Below are 15,498 nucleotides of genomic sequence, written 5' to 3'. Positions count from 1 at the left end.
ATAAATATTCCCTTCATCCTTTTTTTAGCCTTAGTCATTTTTTTTTCTAATAAATATTCCCTTCATCCTTTTTTTAGCCTTAGTCATTTTTTTTTCAACACGGAAAATTATGAAAAATTGTGTCAAGTGAGTTAAGTAAAAAGAATAAAGTAGGAAAGAAAAAGAGGTATAAAGATGAAGAGAGAATACATAAACAAATAGTAAAATAAGAGCATCTTCAAGGAGAGAAGCAAAGTAATATAACTAATGTATTTACCTTTTTTCCATGAAAAATCATTCTTCAAGGGGAGAGGTATTTGAGAAGGTATTATACCTTTTTCTCATTTTGAAGAGGTATTTTTACCTCTCTATCAATGAAGAAGTAAAATCTAATAACTATCATATTTGTCTTCTTTTTATGAAAAACCATTCTCCAATGGGAGAGGTATTTGAGAAGGTATCACACTTTATATTTTTTCTAATGCATTTTGTACCATTATTTTATTTTATTTAAATAATTTACCTTTCTATATACCTTTAGTCTTTGGAATGTGTTACTTTTTTTAAGAGTATATTTCACTTTTTAAGAAGATAAATACATAATATACTTTTTCTATATATCTTCCCTCCTTGGAGATGCTCTAAGTGAAAAAAAATGCATTATCTTTTGTCAAAAAAAGAAATGACTCAACTGCAATGGAACAGTAAAAAATAGGAATATGACTCATCTATAGAGGGAAAGAGAAAGTATCATGTAATCCCTCCGTTCCACTCAAGATGTACACGTTCTAGAGTGGCACAAGATTATAGGAGAAGTTGTTAGATGGAATAAGTAAAGAGAGAAAGGTAATTGAACATTTTTAATGAGGAGAGAGGTATTTATAGAAAATGAACATATTGAGTGGAACAAACTAAAAAAAAAAAGAAATATGGACATCTTCAATGGGACAAAGTAAGTATGGATGGAGTAAGTATTGACACAAGTTTTTAGGTAGTGATGTTTAGTGGTTAAATGAAGTGAGAATAAAGTGAAAATGAGTAAAAAGGCAGAAAGAAAAAGTAGGAGAAAAGATGAGAAAGACATAAAGTGTTATTTTTTTTTCATAAATGAAAATGTCTCCTTATAGTGGGATGACCAAAAAGGAATATGCAAAGTACTTTATAGGAGTATTTCGTAAGTGTGCTACCTTGCTCCTGGTTTGTTTTGTAATCGGTAACGTCATTTGACAGCTCCTTAAAAAAAAATTAAAAGTTGTAGAACAATTTCACTTCATTTCATCACATCAAATTTAATCCTTGAATTGATTTAATTTTGAGGTTCAAGTCTCTATATGATTAAAAAATAAAATAAGATTTTCTGGTCATCACAATTCACAACTTCTTTAGTTTTTAAATGGATGGTATGTAACATAAAAATGAAAATAAAAGTTCTTGCAACCTTATCTTAAACAACTCTTTAAGATATATACTAAGTGAATTTCCAGCTACGAACATTTTTAAACTAGAACAAACCAAAAATGAAACTTTATAAAATGAATTTCGAATTCCCCACTCCAAATGGAGCCTTACAAATTCCCTAGGTCGGAGTTTCATTTCTATGGTACATAATGAGTTTCCTACAGTTATTTGCTATCCACAACTCCTCACTAATCCAAAAACCGTGAACAAAATTTCGAGAGGCGCAAACCAACGACACGAACATAAATACGACCTACATATTGTCAAGGTCGAACAATGGCATCTTCCAGTAATTCCACGAGTTATAGTCTTCCTGCATAGAAAAACAGTATTGTCACATTCATGAAACAAAATTACAACTGAATTCGGCATATATACCTGCTCCACCATTGAGGTCGGGGGAAACATATCGTTCACGAGTGTGTGCAATGAAGTGTATGATTTGAGATCGATGCAATGATTGATGGCTACCTCCCCCTGTAAGAATGCACACAACATGCTTTCATAAACTTGCTATTTAATGGAATTTGTGGATAGATGACATGACTACCTTAGGATTGATGATGAAGATCTTTCCCTTTGCAATCCCAATCTTACGGTAACTGAGTTCATCTGTGTCTCGGTTTCCAAATCCAGCATAAAATGGATTGTAATCTGGTGGAAACAATGCCTTTATATCCTCTAAACATGCGATTTTGAATTCATGGGGAGCTCTTCTTATCACTGCAATCCATAAAATACTTTTGTCAACCAAACATAAGATGCATTGCATTTTCTTGCTCCAGAGCTTGAAAATAATTACATAATTTATAGGAAAAAAGTTAAGTCATCACCCTCCCGATATAATGAAGGAAATAAACCATCAGGGGAAATAACAACAGGTCCGGTTGGTAAGCTCTTGCCATCCTGCAAATGATATGGACAAATTTATATTTGAAAGATTAATAAAAAAAAGAGAGGATTGTTTATCTAAAACTACATGATAGTAATAGGTCATAGGGTGTGTACCATGTATGATAAAACATTTTCTCAAAGAAAGAGTAACATAAAAGAAAACATAGTGAAAACATGAACAAAGATGATATTCAACAATTATTATAGTGTACAACTCTATTCTTATTACTTGTTGTGATTCTTTGGAAGAAAACTAGCTCATGTTTAGTAGTGAAACCTGTTTGAGATTGAATAGAAAACTTTTTGTCAAGTACGATTGGACAATTGCCCGTGCGCTTAGAAATAGAAGCTGATATCCATTCTCCTGTTGAAGAAGAAACAGTTAATCAAACAAGAGTAGACAATTGATTCACATGGGTAGAGACTGTCTCTCATGCCATACCTACTGAAAGTTGATCAAAGTAATAGTATAACATGGAATCTCCGAAACAAAAGGAATAATTATCAACACAAACTTTACTATAACTAATGAATGCTCTAGCCTCTAGCCTTAAGTTATACAATAGTTCAAGTCTTTAAGAAACTTAGAAACTATAGTAGTTCAAGTCTCCTGGCATGAATAATGCCTAAATTTGGTATCTTTACATTCAAAGCAAAATAAAAAAGGAATTACCTTTATTGCAGAAAAAAGATGAGCTATCCCAGAATGTGTCCAGTCTTTTCCTACTAAAGGCATAAACTGACCAAGAACATCAGACCTACAAATAGGTATGCGCATTTAGTGATACAAGAAGAAAAATAGATAACATTAGTTCTACTTCGATACAAATCATTTGTTACGGAAAGCTAATCATGATCCAACAATTCCATTCCATTCATTTGAAATTGGACATAATATTTGTGATAACTTGCCAAAAAGACTAATCAAGCAATATTTTTCAATGGAAATCTAAAATTGATTGATAAAAACTCACTTGGTAATTGTCCCGTCAACATCTGAAATTACAATGCGTGTATTCCACTTCCATAAGTATATATGAGCTTCAACCTGCGCATTGTAAAGTGCGTTTATCACAATCAAAGGGTTCGGTTCCACTCCAAATAACTAGTACTAGTATTTTTTATCAACACACATAGGAGTATGTCTGTGCAATTATAAATTCCTAACCTTTTGGGGTCCGAGGACTCTAGTCGAGAAAACAAAATTCACCATATTTTGTCCCTCTTTAAGATTTAAAGATTCGATTTGATCAGTGTTAGGGACATTGGTTCTTATAATTTGCTTGCGAGGAGACTCGGATCCTGGACATGCGGATGTTGATGATGTAGAATGGCTGGGTGAGACAGCCTCGGAATCCAGATAAGCTTCATCAGATGACATACTACTAGTATGCTCAAGTGTCTTAACCTTTCTAAATGGGATTGGCCAAAGCCTCCATCTGCGCGATGGAGTCAAAGGCATTCCGTTATCATCATCTTCTCCATCTGTCATCCCTAACTCCACAGGTATTACATCATTCGGGTTTACCGGTAACTCCAAATCAAAAGCTGCTATACCAAGAACAACATGTACAGCTTTGCGCCAGGGCAAGTACTTCCCTTGTATTCTAACAATTAAGTTTTGATTCTTTATGATAAATTCTCCAGAAGCTTTAAATTCCTCGGGTGATATGAGGTTCGCATCAAAGACGTTGTCTGCAGCACGCGATCCCATTCCAGCATGAAGCAAGTTTCCACATAGAGATATCTCCAACGCTGTCAGCAAACAGAAAATGCAATCAAATACTCATAAGCTCAACATAAAATGCTAAACCATGTCTCACCTGTAGTGGCATCTAATCTAGGGAATTCCACCGGAGCTTCTCTACTTATTCTAACAAGTTTGCCTTTACAAGATTCAACTTCAGGAGCATGATCTTCTTCCATGTCCCTCTGATTTTTTTTCACATCCACTTGCTCATGTGATCCCTGATTGTTGCTAGGAATTTGAACAAACAACCGATCATCGTGATCCATACCAGAACCATATTTTCCTTGAGTTGTTGCTTCCACATGCGAATCTGGAGGAGAGCTGTTGATTGGACATCCAGTAGTCTCATCAATCTTAATCGACGAGCATGTATTTTCTTGATTGGAGTCGATGGCCAATTGTGAGAGCTCCAAGCAACTTTTAAAGGTATCCTTCCTCTTCATATCAATTGAGTTGTTGTTATCAGGACTACTTTGCATATGCTCCGCATCTCCTTCATAGGGTGCTTGATGGTGTTTGAAAGACAAACTGTTTGTCTCACTTGTGTCTCCAACTCTATGGATATCAGACAAGCTATCAGAAGCCCAATTACCTTCACCTGAATTGTACTCCTCAGTCCCACCACCAGGACCAAGGTGGAATTGGGGTGTGCTTAGTTGCAAATTTTCACCCGTCTTCTCGGATGATGATATGGGCGCAGTCAATATATGGCCATCCACGCTCACCAAAACTACCTCGGAATTTGACTCTTGTGATTCTAGTGCATGCTCCACGCTATCTAAAGTGTCATATCTATTTGGACTATATTCAGAAATTTTAGGTGAACCCTCCACAGATGAGTGTTCATCTGAAAACTCATAGAACACGTATGCAGCAGCATCAGAGTCAACTCTCCTTAGCTTTTCCGCTCGAACATTTAGGTGTGCGTCTTCCATGTCATTATCTTGGCCACTAAATTCACCTACACCGTCATTAAAACTACTGTAATGGTTACTGCATACACCACCACCTTCGAGATTGTCCAAGTCCTTCAAACCTTCATCAACTTCCCTAACAAAGTATGCTTCGCCCGAGTTATCAAGATACATATGAAAATCAGCTTCAGCACCATTAACCTCAACTTGTACTATCTTCTCCGCGCCCTTGAGAACACCCTGAAATTTCCCAAATCGTACGTACCAAGGCGTACTCCTAAACGTCCCATCTTGTTGCTTAACCACAATTATGTCGACAGCCCCACCAAACGGATGAAATGGCGTGGCTACAGAGTACATGCCTTGAGTAAGGATGCTGCTAACTCTACCAACCACATCCATATCTAATATGTATATAAATAAGCTCCCCCAAACTTTTTAAAAGGAAAAAATAAACAAAATGTATCTATTGCACAACTACATCAATCTCTCTTAAGCCACAATCCACACCACACCACTCGAAATCCAGGCCGTGCACCATCTCTGTTATGTATCAACAAAATAGATAATTAAATCATCATGTGAATAATTGCAAGGAAAACCCATAAGAATATGAGTTTGTGCATAAATTTTTGTTAAATAACCCATCAACCAGCATAAAATCAAATATTTAAAAAAAAATCATGAAATATGTGTTGTAGAAACTTACGCATGCAAGAATTTTGCAGAAACTTGCACATGCATAGAATTTTTTCTGAACAAACAAAACCACCAACATTAGATTCAAATATTTTTTAAGGGAACAAGAATAATATAAATGTATGATCGGAAATTACATGTGCGTGAAAATTGCAGAGCTTCGGCATAAATCAATAGATCTGTCAAATATATTTGACAGCTCCAAAATGTGAATGTAAAATCGTCTCAAGATTTAGAATATAAGCTTCATTCTCGCTCGCAGTTTTCTTGAATTATCTTCCATTTTATAATTTGGCTGTATAGAATCACCCAATTCCGAACAATATCAAATTCCATCTTCTTTCAAGAATAGCATCGAAATTTGGACTAAGGATATTATTAGATGTTTATGACAAATTAACAAGACAAAAACATAATTTTCCAATTTACCCTTCGTGGTCACTTTCCCAATATTATACTATAGTACTAGTAATTTTATATGACCATATTTATCATCGTCGCCATGTGGCTAGCAATACGTGATGCCAATTTTAATGAGAGTCGACGGTTCAGCTCGGGATTGATTATTAACAAAATCTGCAAAAACCACCGTTTATATTGAAAATCGTCTTAGTTTAAGCTCAAACTTATAATCTTACTAACAAAATATGTTTTCAAATAAAAAATAAAAATACTAATTGAAAATCGTAAAAAATCACAGATTTTTTTTGTTCCAAAACAAGATCCATTTGAAATTTAATTTCAATTCTGCAAAATTTCGGAATAGGAACTAGCAGCTGGTTAGTAATGCCAACGATTTAAAAATCGTCGGTTCCAGATCGAAATCATCGGTATGGTTCGACGAGAAATCGTAACAGGCTAACAGCCCCGTGAAGGAGGAATGCGCGCATTGTCGCCATTTTATTTTCAAGAGCACATTGCACTAATATCATTAACGGTCCATAGATTTGATCACATATTATGCATTCAAAATATTTATTATAGTCCGCAGTCCCTAGTTTGGTGCAAGTAATTTATTCATCACATACTAAAACTAATTCACGACAACATTGAATCCAGAAGAAGCTCCTGTGAAATACTTCACTGGGGATTCTTTAGTAGTCTTGAACGATCCGTAATGTCTCAACCGATACACCCCTAGGCTCGCCTCTTGCGGCACCTCCCACTCGACCGTGGCAAGCCCATACGTGCTATTCGAACTATACAACGGACCATTCCACTTGAAGAAAACGCAGAAATCATCATCGTCATAAACAGGTATCCATTTATCACCCTGCTGCTGCATCTCCACCACCGCAAACGTGCCTTCTGTCAGCAGATCATATCTCGGGTTTGCGCTCCAAAACGTAGCGTTAAGCCTATCCCCAGCCTTGAAGGGCCCACTTTTCGTGTCGTGTTTTATGTCACCAAATTTCACCCCAGGCGGAGGAGAGTCCCCGGTGGGGTCTTGCAAGAGGCTCAGCTGCAGTGAGGAGAGATCAGGAGGCGAAGGACCTTTTACGACGTGGCTATCGCCTCCTGCCAGTGCTTGGGCCAGCTTCTTGAATTCTTGGATGTATGCGGATAGCGTGTGAGGGCCGTAGAGCGTTGATGCAGCCTGTTTTTTTCACATTGGGCCATCCTTTCAATTCCAAATATATGTACATAGTGAGAAATGAAATGATTGGTTATACTGGGTCACCTCGTAGCGCTGCTGTTTGTACTCCTCAAACGTGGCTACATACTGGGAATAGGTGTTTGTTAGGCCGGCTATAACCACCTGAGTGGCGTTGTCGAATTCCCCTCCTCCCGACCTCGTCAGTGTCTCCTTCACTGCCTCCCGCAGTCTTCTGCCGGCCATTGTTGTGAACTCTGCTAACAAATAACCTCAATAACAAAAGCCACATTTTGAAACTAAATCAACAAGTGTTAATGATTAGACTAGACCTCCTGGCACACAAAGTATCACCAATTTCCCCAATCTCAGAATTTGAATTGGTACAACTGCTGGCTGCAACATTCAAACAATTTATGATCCCATCCCATTTCATATTAATTCATAAATTTATAATATAAGTAACTTATTACCGCCCAAGCATAAGGCCAAAACATTTCTCCTGTGTCAAGAAGGACAGCTTTGGGCTTTTGGCATTCAACTTGATATGGGCTAGGTTCTCCAATAGCATCCCTCACTTTCTTCCAGAATTCATTAATCTGCAATTACAATCATGCCATCAAATTTGTACTACCTAAGTATGATTGCAAGAAAGCTGGGTCTGACTGACCTCGGTATCACCTTGCTGAAAACCGAAAACTCCAGGGCCATCGGTAGTCCCGGCTGCAAAACCGGGACCTAGTGCAGCAGGGCAAGTTTTCACCACCTTCTTATTTTCCAACACAACTTCTATATCTGTGATATTCAAGTAGGTTTGCCTGTAATCAATCTTCCCCGCGATTTCCTTATCAGCAGACGTGAACAAATCCACGGCCTTGTGGAATTGTCTCTCGCCGATCATCTTGGTGCTCAAGATCTCATCTGGATATCTACATCAACAAGTTTTAGTGTTTCTCATATTCCAATATTATAAACAAGGAATTAGTAGCAAAGTACCCTGGACCGCGGCCAACACAGAGCAGATCATTGCCATGGCAAGAAGAGTGATTAAAGTCACAGGGCTTTCCACTGTCCAAGCAAAAAGCTCCCAACACATTGGGGCTCACATCTCCCACGTTCGACTGACAAAATGCCCCCACAAATCGCGACCCGTCATTCTTCCTCACCTTGGCACTCTGGCTAGCTGTCTTGGAGCACGGCTGCCCTCCCGTGGCCTTGATTCTCGATGCAACTTTCATCCCAATAGAAAGGAGACAAAAAGAATTAAGAAGGAGATGCAAGTGCAAGCAGGGGAATGATCGGGTCAGGCGACTTACATGAAGCCTTGATCCTTTTATGATAAGAAGAGGAAGGGTTGGTAGTAGTAGAAGTGAACCAGTCCTCGAAGAATCTAGCAGCAGCGCCTTTATTGTCGCCGCTGATGAGCTTATTGTCCTTGCTCATGGAGGTCCCATGCGTCGCAAACCAGCTGAAGGCGCCCGTGCTTTTCCCGCTGCTTTTATCCACAAACTTCAACAGAGTCATTTGTGTGTCGACGTTGCTTGGATACCTACTCCTTTCCTCTGGAGGGTTGAAAAGGTACGCGCTCGGGCTCCTGTTTATCCCACCATTCTCCACATTCCCTGCAGATTTTATATTTTTAATAGTTAATCATAATATATATAGGCATGTCAATTCTTTTTTTCTTTACCCGTGTTGATTAAAATTGAACCGGGCTTGAGATTGTCGTGAGCCTGGACGATGCTAAGCTCGATTGCAGTGACAAGGGCGTCGAAAGATTGGGGGACGAAGCCGAGCGAAGTTATCGAGTATGTCACATACTGCAGGTAGCCTCCTGGACCAGCATGAGTGTGAGTGCCACTTATCGCAACATTTTCTTCATTGTACAACTCTCCATATCTTTGGTACCATGCACATACAAGTCCTCATAATTAGTTCTACTTGCTCTGACCTCAAGTAAATACAAACTCTATATAAATACGAGTACTATATGGATAGTGGTAAAATGCAAACCCTACGTGTTACAAACTTCAAACTCTTCAACACAAGTGTCAATAGAGTGTCAACACAATGTCAACATATTATAAAATTTCAAGATTTTGATGTCAACACATCGTCAACCGTTGACACTATTATTTTGTCACCTGTTGACATAATCTAACGGGCCAGATCATAATTTGGAATTTGTACAATATTTAGAGTTTGACATTCCTACTATATACACGTGTATATATATATATACCTCGATTTTAGTCTCTCAAGGACTTTAATAGTGACAAGTTGGGAAGCCATCCCAGCATCAAGATTAACAAAGGCGATCCGAGCACCACCTTTGGCGGTGTCAGCAACGACGAAGGCCCGTGCCCGGAGCCGGAAATGTATGCCACTGGTGACTTGCTCCATGTTAGCATAACCCATCATGTTGACTCCGGCTGCTGGGCCGGTCATGTCGTGGCTCCCCACACCTATTAAGTAGTCTCCATTAACAAACACCAACCAGCTGATAAATAGGACTAAACTTAGAGCTCCGCGATTGTACATTCTGTTGATTCTCGTATGTCCATTTTGAACATTTATTCAACTAATATATATAGACAATATTTTAATCCATTTCTTAGTGTTGCATTTCGCTGTCGCAACAATATATACCCTTAGTTTTATCCGGTACTTATTTTGGGTGTTGGTGTATATATATATATATATATGTATATTGTGATTAAAAATGAGGCAAATGTGTTTCGGTAGCTGATAACTTTAGTTAGTAGATAGCCGTCCAATATTTCAGTTCGTATTTTCTCGAAAAATACTTCTACTCTCTATATTCATTTTCAGTCCCATAAAAATAGTTTATATTTATTATCCATTTACGATAATATTTTTCTCAGTCTCTTTTACTTTATTTATGAGCACTATGATCCGCCACACAATTTAACTATGTTTTCTCCTTCTCTCTTACTTTATTGATTACACGTTAAAACTCATGGTAATCTTAAATGGTCTATTGTATGAGGCTGATAGAGTAATATTTGGTTGATCATATAGTAGGATGGTCTTTTTATTTTTGTTTTTAATTTTATTTTCTTAATTCTAAAATAACTCTTAGCTAATCATATGTAATGTAATGATAATTTCAAAAGAGAAAATATTGGAAAATGAGAAAAAAAAAAAAAAAAAAGAACGAAAATGTTGAAAGGGAAAATGGAGATAATAAAACCTAACCTACGTTATGCCAAGTCTTCTGCGTTTTAAGCACGGTATGGTGTGCTGTGCTATTCCCGCACCGCATCGCATCGCATCGCATCTGCATCTCTTGTTGTGGCTCGAAACCCTCCGGTGACCCGTCAGTTTCTCTCCGGTTCCGAACACAAGGTAATTGAATTTGAGATGTTAATAATTTGATTTTTTTGGTTGAATGTGGCTGGAAATCTTAATTAAATTTGAGATCTATCGAATTTGATGTTAATGATTTGATTTTTGTGATTTGAATCTGTTAGATGTTGGGATATTTGTTTTGATGAATGCAAGTATGAGCAGTTGCCTGCTTTGTTTTACTCTGAATTAGGGCAAGCGAATTGTTTAACCTTTCTATTTTGATTATGAATCAAGATTTGATTTTTTTCTTTTTATCCCTATGCTTGTTTTGATACGGCCAAAGACTCTTAACTTTTATCCTTTGCTTCTTGCTATGTATGTTTTCTTTTCTTGTGTACATTTGATAGAATCAATCGCATCCCTTTCAGAAAAGAATTAATCATCTATATAAATAAGCATCTGTATTATTTTCAGGTATTAATGAAGATCACTAACTTTTTGGAAGGGGATTCTGCTATATGTGAGTCTGAGTGTGGCATAATTAATAAAAGTGCTCCTACTGCACTCAGAACAAGTAATCGACATGTTGCCAAAAAGGATCATTTAGCTGTAATAAAAGAGCAGAAACGGAAAGATAGGCGTGTAGCTGTAAGAAAAGAACGAAAGCAGAGAGATATTTTGTTAACAACCAAGGAAGATGTGTTTGCAAATCCACCAGAAGAGATTACGTTAGAGATCTTAGGAAGGCTCACCATTAGGAGCGTTATGACGTGCAAGTGTGTTCTTAAATCATGGCGCCATCTAATGGAGGGGGATGAGTTTGCGATGTCATATACCCCCAAACCAGGCCTGACTTTCGTTCATCGGGACATGGAAATGGGATACACTGTCCGCGATGAGGCCTTAAAGCCACTTTTCCGATTTGGTTTGCCTTCTGACCATCGATTATCTGGTGTTCACTGGTGTGCTCAAATTGCTTCAGCTAATGGTTTGCTTTCGGTGTGGGATCCACCCCCTAACACTATATTTATATGCAATCCAATGACTCGTGAGTATGTCGAGCTCCCTCCTCTATCCAAGGACAAAATTACTAGCTTTTTTGGATTTGGAGTGAGCAGAACAAGTGGCCAGTATAAGATTTTGTGTATTGATTCCCATAGTTGTTATGTATACACTCTAGGAAGAGGTGCAGGACTGTGGAGAGCCATCGCACCACCACCAGCGCCAGCACTAGGTATTGGTCAACTGTATCTTGGTGATGCTGCATTTTTGAATGGAAATCTTCACTGGTTGGCATTGGATTCGGAAGAAGATTACTTTGTTTGTTGCTTTGATTTGGAAACTGAGCTCTTTACTAGAATTTCAGTTCCTTGTGATTATATTGCCGAAAGATATGGCAACAGGTGGGTATGTATTTTGGAGGGTCGGCTATGTTTATACGTTGTTTTAGATTGGTATCATGTCATTATTTGGAAGATGAACAACTATGGGGATGATAATTCTTGGATAAAGGAATATAGCTTTGACTTACTCAAAAAATATTTAAGTATGGACGTGGTCGAAGTTTTGACAAATGGTGACTTATTGTTAGCGATAGCAGGTTCTGGTACTTTGGACGCATCTCATGATCGACTATTTTATATCAATCCCAAAAACACTGGAGCTGTTGTGACATATGGTTCTAAACAACGTCATTCTTCCAACATTGGTGTTTATACCCCAAGTCTAATTTCGCTCGTCACCATGGGGTTTCATAATGTCCAGCCGTTGAATTTTTATTAGATATAAATAGGTTGTACTTATGTAGTTTTAGTTCATCGTGTAATTTGTTACTATTTCATTTTGCATCCTTCTTTAATCAGTTCATTATTAATAGCTTATGATTTTTCGTTTTTTATTCTTAATCAGTTCATTTTTAATAGCTTATGTAACAAAAAAGATTGCATCCTGTAATTTGTTATTTCTTGAATCTTTCATTTTTTGTTTTTAGGGTTATTTGTATAGAAATACACGAACTTTCAGCATTTTATGATTTTTCTTTTAAATTTCATTTTTGAATGTACATACATGAATTTTGAGTTTTTTTGAAAAAAAAATTTCCCCAAAACTAAATATCCCGCCAAATAAAAGTTATTATAATTTTAACCCCTTTTTCTAAATAGTAATTTTTGGTTGTTTTAGAAAATATTTTTTTAAAATTATATTGAACTGTTTAATATCTTGAAAAAGTAATACTTTTAAGAGATATTGTAAATTGAGATATTTGTGATTTTTGTCTTTAGATTACATTTTGATGGAATGAAGATCGTTTTCATTTTTATATAGTAATGCTTTATTTTTGTAATTTAAAATGATTATGTAAAAATTTGCACATAAATTTTATTTTGATTATATATTCTTCTTTATTTAAATGATACAGTATAATTTTAAAATTTTAATGAATTGTTATTTAAAAATATCCATAAATTTAAACAAATAATATTCATGCCTAAATTTAATGATTTGGAAAAAATCTATTGTTAGGGCAAAAAATAAGAAAATTTCCAAAAGTTTGAGGGATATAGAATACCTTAAAGTTTAGGGAAAGTTATAGAAAACGTCGAAAGTTCGTGTATTTTTAGACAAGTTACCCTTTTCAATTCAAACGACGTTGTTTTCATACTCGACGCTTTTTGTCACGTTGGCACTTTCGATGGACAACATATATTTAATTTGAAGAAAAATAGAGGATCCTAGAATTGATTGTGCTATAATAATTTTGATTTGCATAATTGTAGAGATTGGTTGTTAGGAGCACTACACTCCCTATACACTTACACTTCTAACATCCTACTGATATGAACCGTTAGATAGACAAATATGGAGTTGTGATTTCATCAACTAAGATTGCATTTTTTAGCATTTTTGTTGTATTAAAGGGTAAATTAGTCAGTTCGTGTATTTAACCCACTCTCCTAATTTGAGGCGCGAGATTTTAGGGTTACACGATCCGTCTGCTCATTCAACTCATTTCGAACCTTTCCACTCTCTTTCCAAATCATTCATTTTCTCAATTCCGTTCCGCCGCTTTAACTTCCAAAAACCTCCAAAAACACATTCCCGATTCAAAACCCTAACTCAATCCCACCGCTCACAACAATTCCGGCGACAGTAAACCACTTCCATCAGCATAGCGTAGACCCTAAAATCCAGCAATTTCATCAGCATAGCGCAAACCGCTTCCATCAACCGACCACCAATTCGACAAATGTCTAAAAGACGAGAAATGTCGAACACCACAGAGCCTGACATCGAAGAATCTTCACGAAATGGTAATTTCTTGCTTTGTTTGGGTTCTTGTTCCGTTATTTTCTATTTGATGGTTCACTCCTTGTCAAAAAAGGATTATTGTTTGTAGCTTTCTATAAATTGCTTAATTTGTTTATTTGTCCGCTAAATATTGCGATGGTGTTTCTTAAATTTCTGCGCGATTTCAAGTAGATTATTTGATCTGGTGTGCAGGATTTGGTTAACGGTGTTTTGTTGTTGCTTATTGCGACTGATGTTTTACTTAATTAATGCCTTCTTAAATGTGCTTATTTTGATGAAAATGTTGCTTAATGTTGCATAAATTCGAAATGTTGCTTAATTTGCTGGACAATATGCTTAGTTTGAGAATTTGCTCAATTTTGTAATTTTAGTGCGGAGGTATGCTTATTTTATTGTTTACTTTGTGCTAAACTATGCTTATTGTGGGTGCGACAAGTTGATTATTGCTTATTGTGGACATTGCTTAATTTGATGAATGTTTTGCTTATTCTATTCGAGTTTGTTCTTAAATATTGAAACACATTGCTTACCTCAGAAACTTGGTTACTATCCTTGACTGACTCAAGCGTTTTTTTTTATTTATTTAATTTGATTGACAATTTACTCAATTTTGCAATTGTGGTGTGAAAGTTTGCTTATTTTATACAAAAGATTGCTTACTTTGTCTAAACTATGCTTATTCTTGGTACGACAAGTTGCTAATTGCTTATTGTAGACATTGCTTAATTTGTTGAACGTTTTGCTTATTCTATTTGAGAGTGTGCTTTTTTTGGGATACATTGCTTACTTCAGAAATTTGCTTACTATCTTGGACTGACTTAATCATTTTTTTACACATTCCAGTAAAAAGCAATAGAAAGGAAAGACTAAGGCTGATAAGGCAACTGATCCCGAGGCTGAACAGATTCAGCATATTGAAATCGAAATAAAATCACTCCATTTCAGGAGCTCTACTTAACATTTTAGTGGTATGATTGCTAGACTTAATTCGAACCAGAGGAATGCAGTCTAAGAGCTGGGTTTCGGACCACTGCTGCATTTCTCATTGACCGACCTACGGGGCACTCTCGTTTACTGGATTGTGTTAAATCAGCATATCACGTCGAGCAGCGTCAAGCTAGCAGAAAATAATCATTGCATATTGATGCGGAAGACGTCCATGTGACGCTTGGTTTCCCAAAAGGTTCCTTACCAATTAGACGGAAGGAAAGCCTTGAAGGGTCACCCGTATGCAGGCGGGATTGCAGATTGTATTGCCAAAGACGGAATACAACTTCTTGACCCTAATGTCGAGAATTAGATGTTCGCAGTCCACAGACATTGAGGGATGGAACAACTTCAAAAAATGTTTCATGATCTTGAGAAGTTGCATTCTGTACTATGCTCTTAGTTTATACCATGTTCTTAGTTGATGATTGCTTGCTTCGAAATGTTGTTTGATTTATTCGATATAATGCTTAGTTTGAGTAAAAATTTGCTTAAGTTGTTGGAAAGATTACTTATTTTGAGCGAGAATATGCTTAAGTTGTTGAAAAGATCGCTTATTTTGGGCGAGAATTTGCTTAAGTTGTTGGAAAGGTTGCTTAATT

General features: G+C 36.6%; 3 protein-coding genes across 4 annotated transcripts; 1 reads left to right on the top strand and 2 right to left on the bottom strand.

The window, feature by feature from the left end:
- Window positions 1-1,481: 1,481 nt before the first annotated feature.
- On the bottom strand, window positions 1,482-5,397 carry LOC125203258 (phosphatidate phosphatase PAH1-like). The gene is made up of 9 exons (XM_048101565.1): window positions 4,155-5,397; window positions 3,500-4,086; window positions 3,306-3,379; window positions 3,005-3,089; window positions 2,609-2,695; window positions 2,271-2,343; window positions 1,988-2,160; window positions 1,816-1,914; window positions 1,482-1,750 (listed from the first exon to the last, which is right to left on the bottom strand). The coding sequence occupies exons 1-9, from the start codon at window positions 5,395-5,397 to the stop codon at window positions 1,691-1,693; spliced, it is 2,481 nt and encodes an 826-aa protein (XP_047957522.1). The 3' UTR covers window positions 1,482-1,690.
- Window positions 5,398-6,727: 1,330 nt separating this feature from the next.
- LOC125206221 (neutral ceramidase 2-like) lies at window positions 6,728-9,829 on the bottom strand. Its single transcript, XM_048105507.1, has 9 exons — window positions 9,531-9,829; window positions 8,979-9,187; window positions 8,605-8,910; window positions 8,285-8,519; window positions 7,959-8,217; window positions 7,762-7,887; window positions 7,621-7,684; window positions 7,376-7,545; window positions 6,728-7,291 (listed from the first exon to the last, which is right to left on the bottom strand). Exons 1-9 carry the CDS (start codon window positions 9,827-9,829, stop codon window positions 6,728-6,730), a joined length of 2,232 nt encoding a protein of 743 aa, XP_047961464.1.
- A 641-nt stretch (window positions 9,830-10,470) lies between these two features.
- Window positions 10,471-12,480, top strand: LOC125208074 (putative F-box protein At3g16210). Of its 2 annotated transcripts, none has more exons than XM_048107627.1 (2): window positions 10,471-10,657; window positions 11,057-12,480. In XM_048107627.1, the coding sequence occupies exon 2, from the start codon at window positions 11,081-11,083 to the stop codon at window positions 12,380-12,382; it is 1,302 nt and encodes a 433-aa protein (XP_047963584.1). In that variant the 5' UTR covers window positions 10,471-10,657; window positions 11,057-11,080; the 3' UTR covers window positions 12,383-12,480. The 2 variants fall into 2 exon arrangements, with proteins under 2 accessions (XP_047963584.1, XP_047963583.1); XM_048107626.1 differs by having other exon boundaries at window positions 10,472-10,657; window positions 11,075-12,480.
- Window positions 12,481-15,498: the final 3,018 nt, after the last annotated feature.

This window comes from Salvia hispanica, chromosome 2, assembly GCF_023119035.1.
Source record: "Salvia hispanica cultivar TCC Black 2014 chromosome 2, UniMelb_Shisp_WGS_1.0, whole genome shotgun sequence".
NCBI classification, from domain to species: domain Eukaryota; kingdom Viridiplantae; phylum Streptophyta; class Magnoliopsida; order Lamiales; family Lamiaceae; genus Salvia; species Salvia hispanica.
The sequence above is the reverse complement of the archived record's forward strand: the minus strand, read 5'-3'. Positions and strand labels throughout refer to the sequence as shown.

What these genes read in the sequence shown, in the direction of transcription:
- LOC125203258 (XM_048101565.1), bottom strand. Translation starts at nt 5,397, where the DNA reads ATGGATGTGGTTGGTAGAGTTAGCAGCATCCTTACTCAAGGCATGTAC. An exon ending in GTTGACGGGACAATTACCAA is followed by an intron (nt 3,090 to 3,305) that starts GTGAGTTTTTAT and finishes ACCTATTTGTAG; the next exon opens with GTCTGATGTTCTTGGTCAGT. An exon ending in CGACCTCAATGGTGGAGCAG is followed by an intron (nt 1,751 to 1,815) that starts GTATATATGCCG and finishes TTTTCTATGCAG; the next exon opens with GAAGACTATAACTCGTGGAA.
- LOC125206221 (XM_048105507.1), bottom strand. Translation starts at nt 9,829, where the DNA reads ATGTACAATCGCGGAGCTCTAAGTTTAGTCCTATTTATCAGCTGGTTG. An exon ending in TTCAATTTTAATCAACACGG is followed by an intron (nt 8,911 to 8,978) that starts GTAAAGAAAAAA and finishes TAAAATCTGCAG; the next exon opens with GGAATGTGGAGAATGGTGGG. An exon ending in GATACTTTGTGTGCCAGGAG is followed by an intron (nt 7,546 to 7,620) that starts GTCTAGTCTAAT and finishes ATTTGTTAGCAG; the next exon opens with AGTTCACAACAATGGCCGGC.
- LOC125208074 (XM_048107627.1), top strand. Translation starts at nt 11,081, where the DNA reads ATGAAGATCACTAACTTTTTGGAAGGGGATTCTGCTATATGTGAGTCT.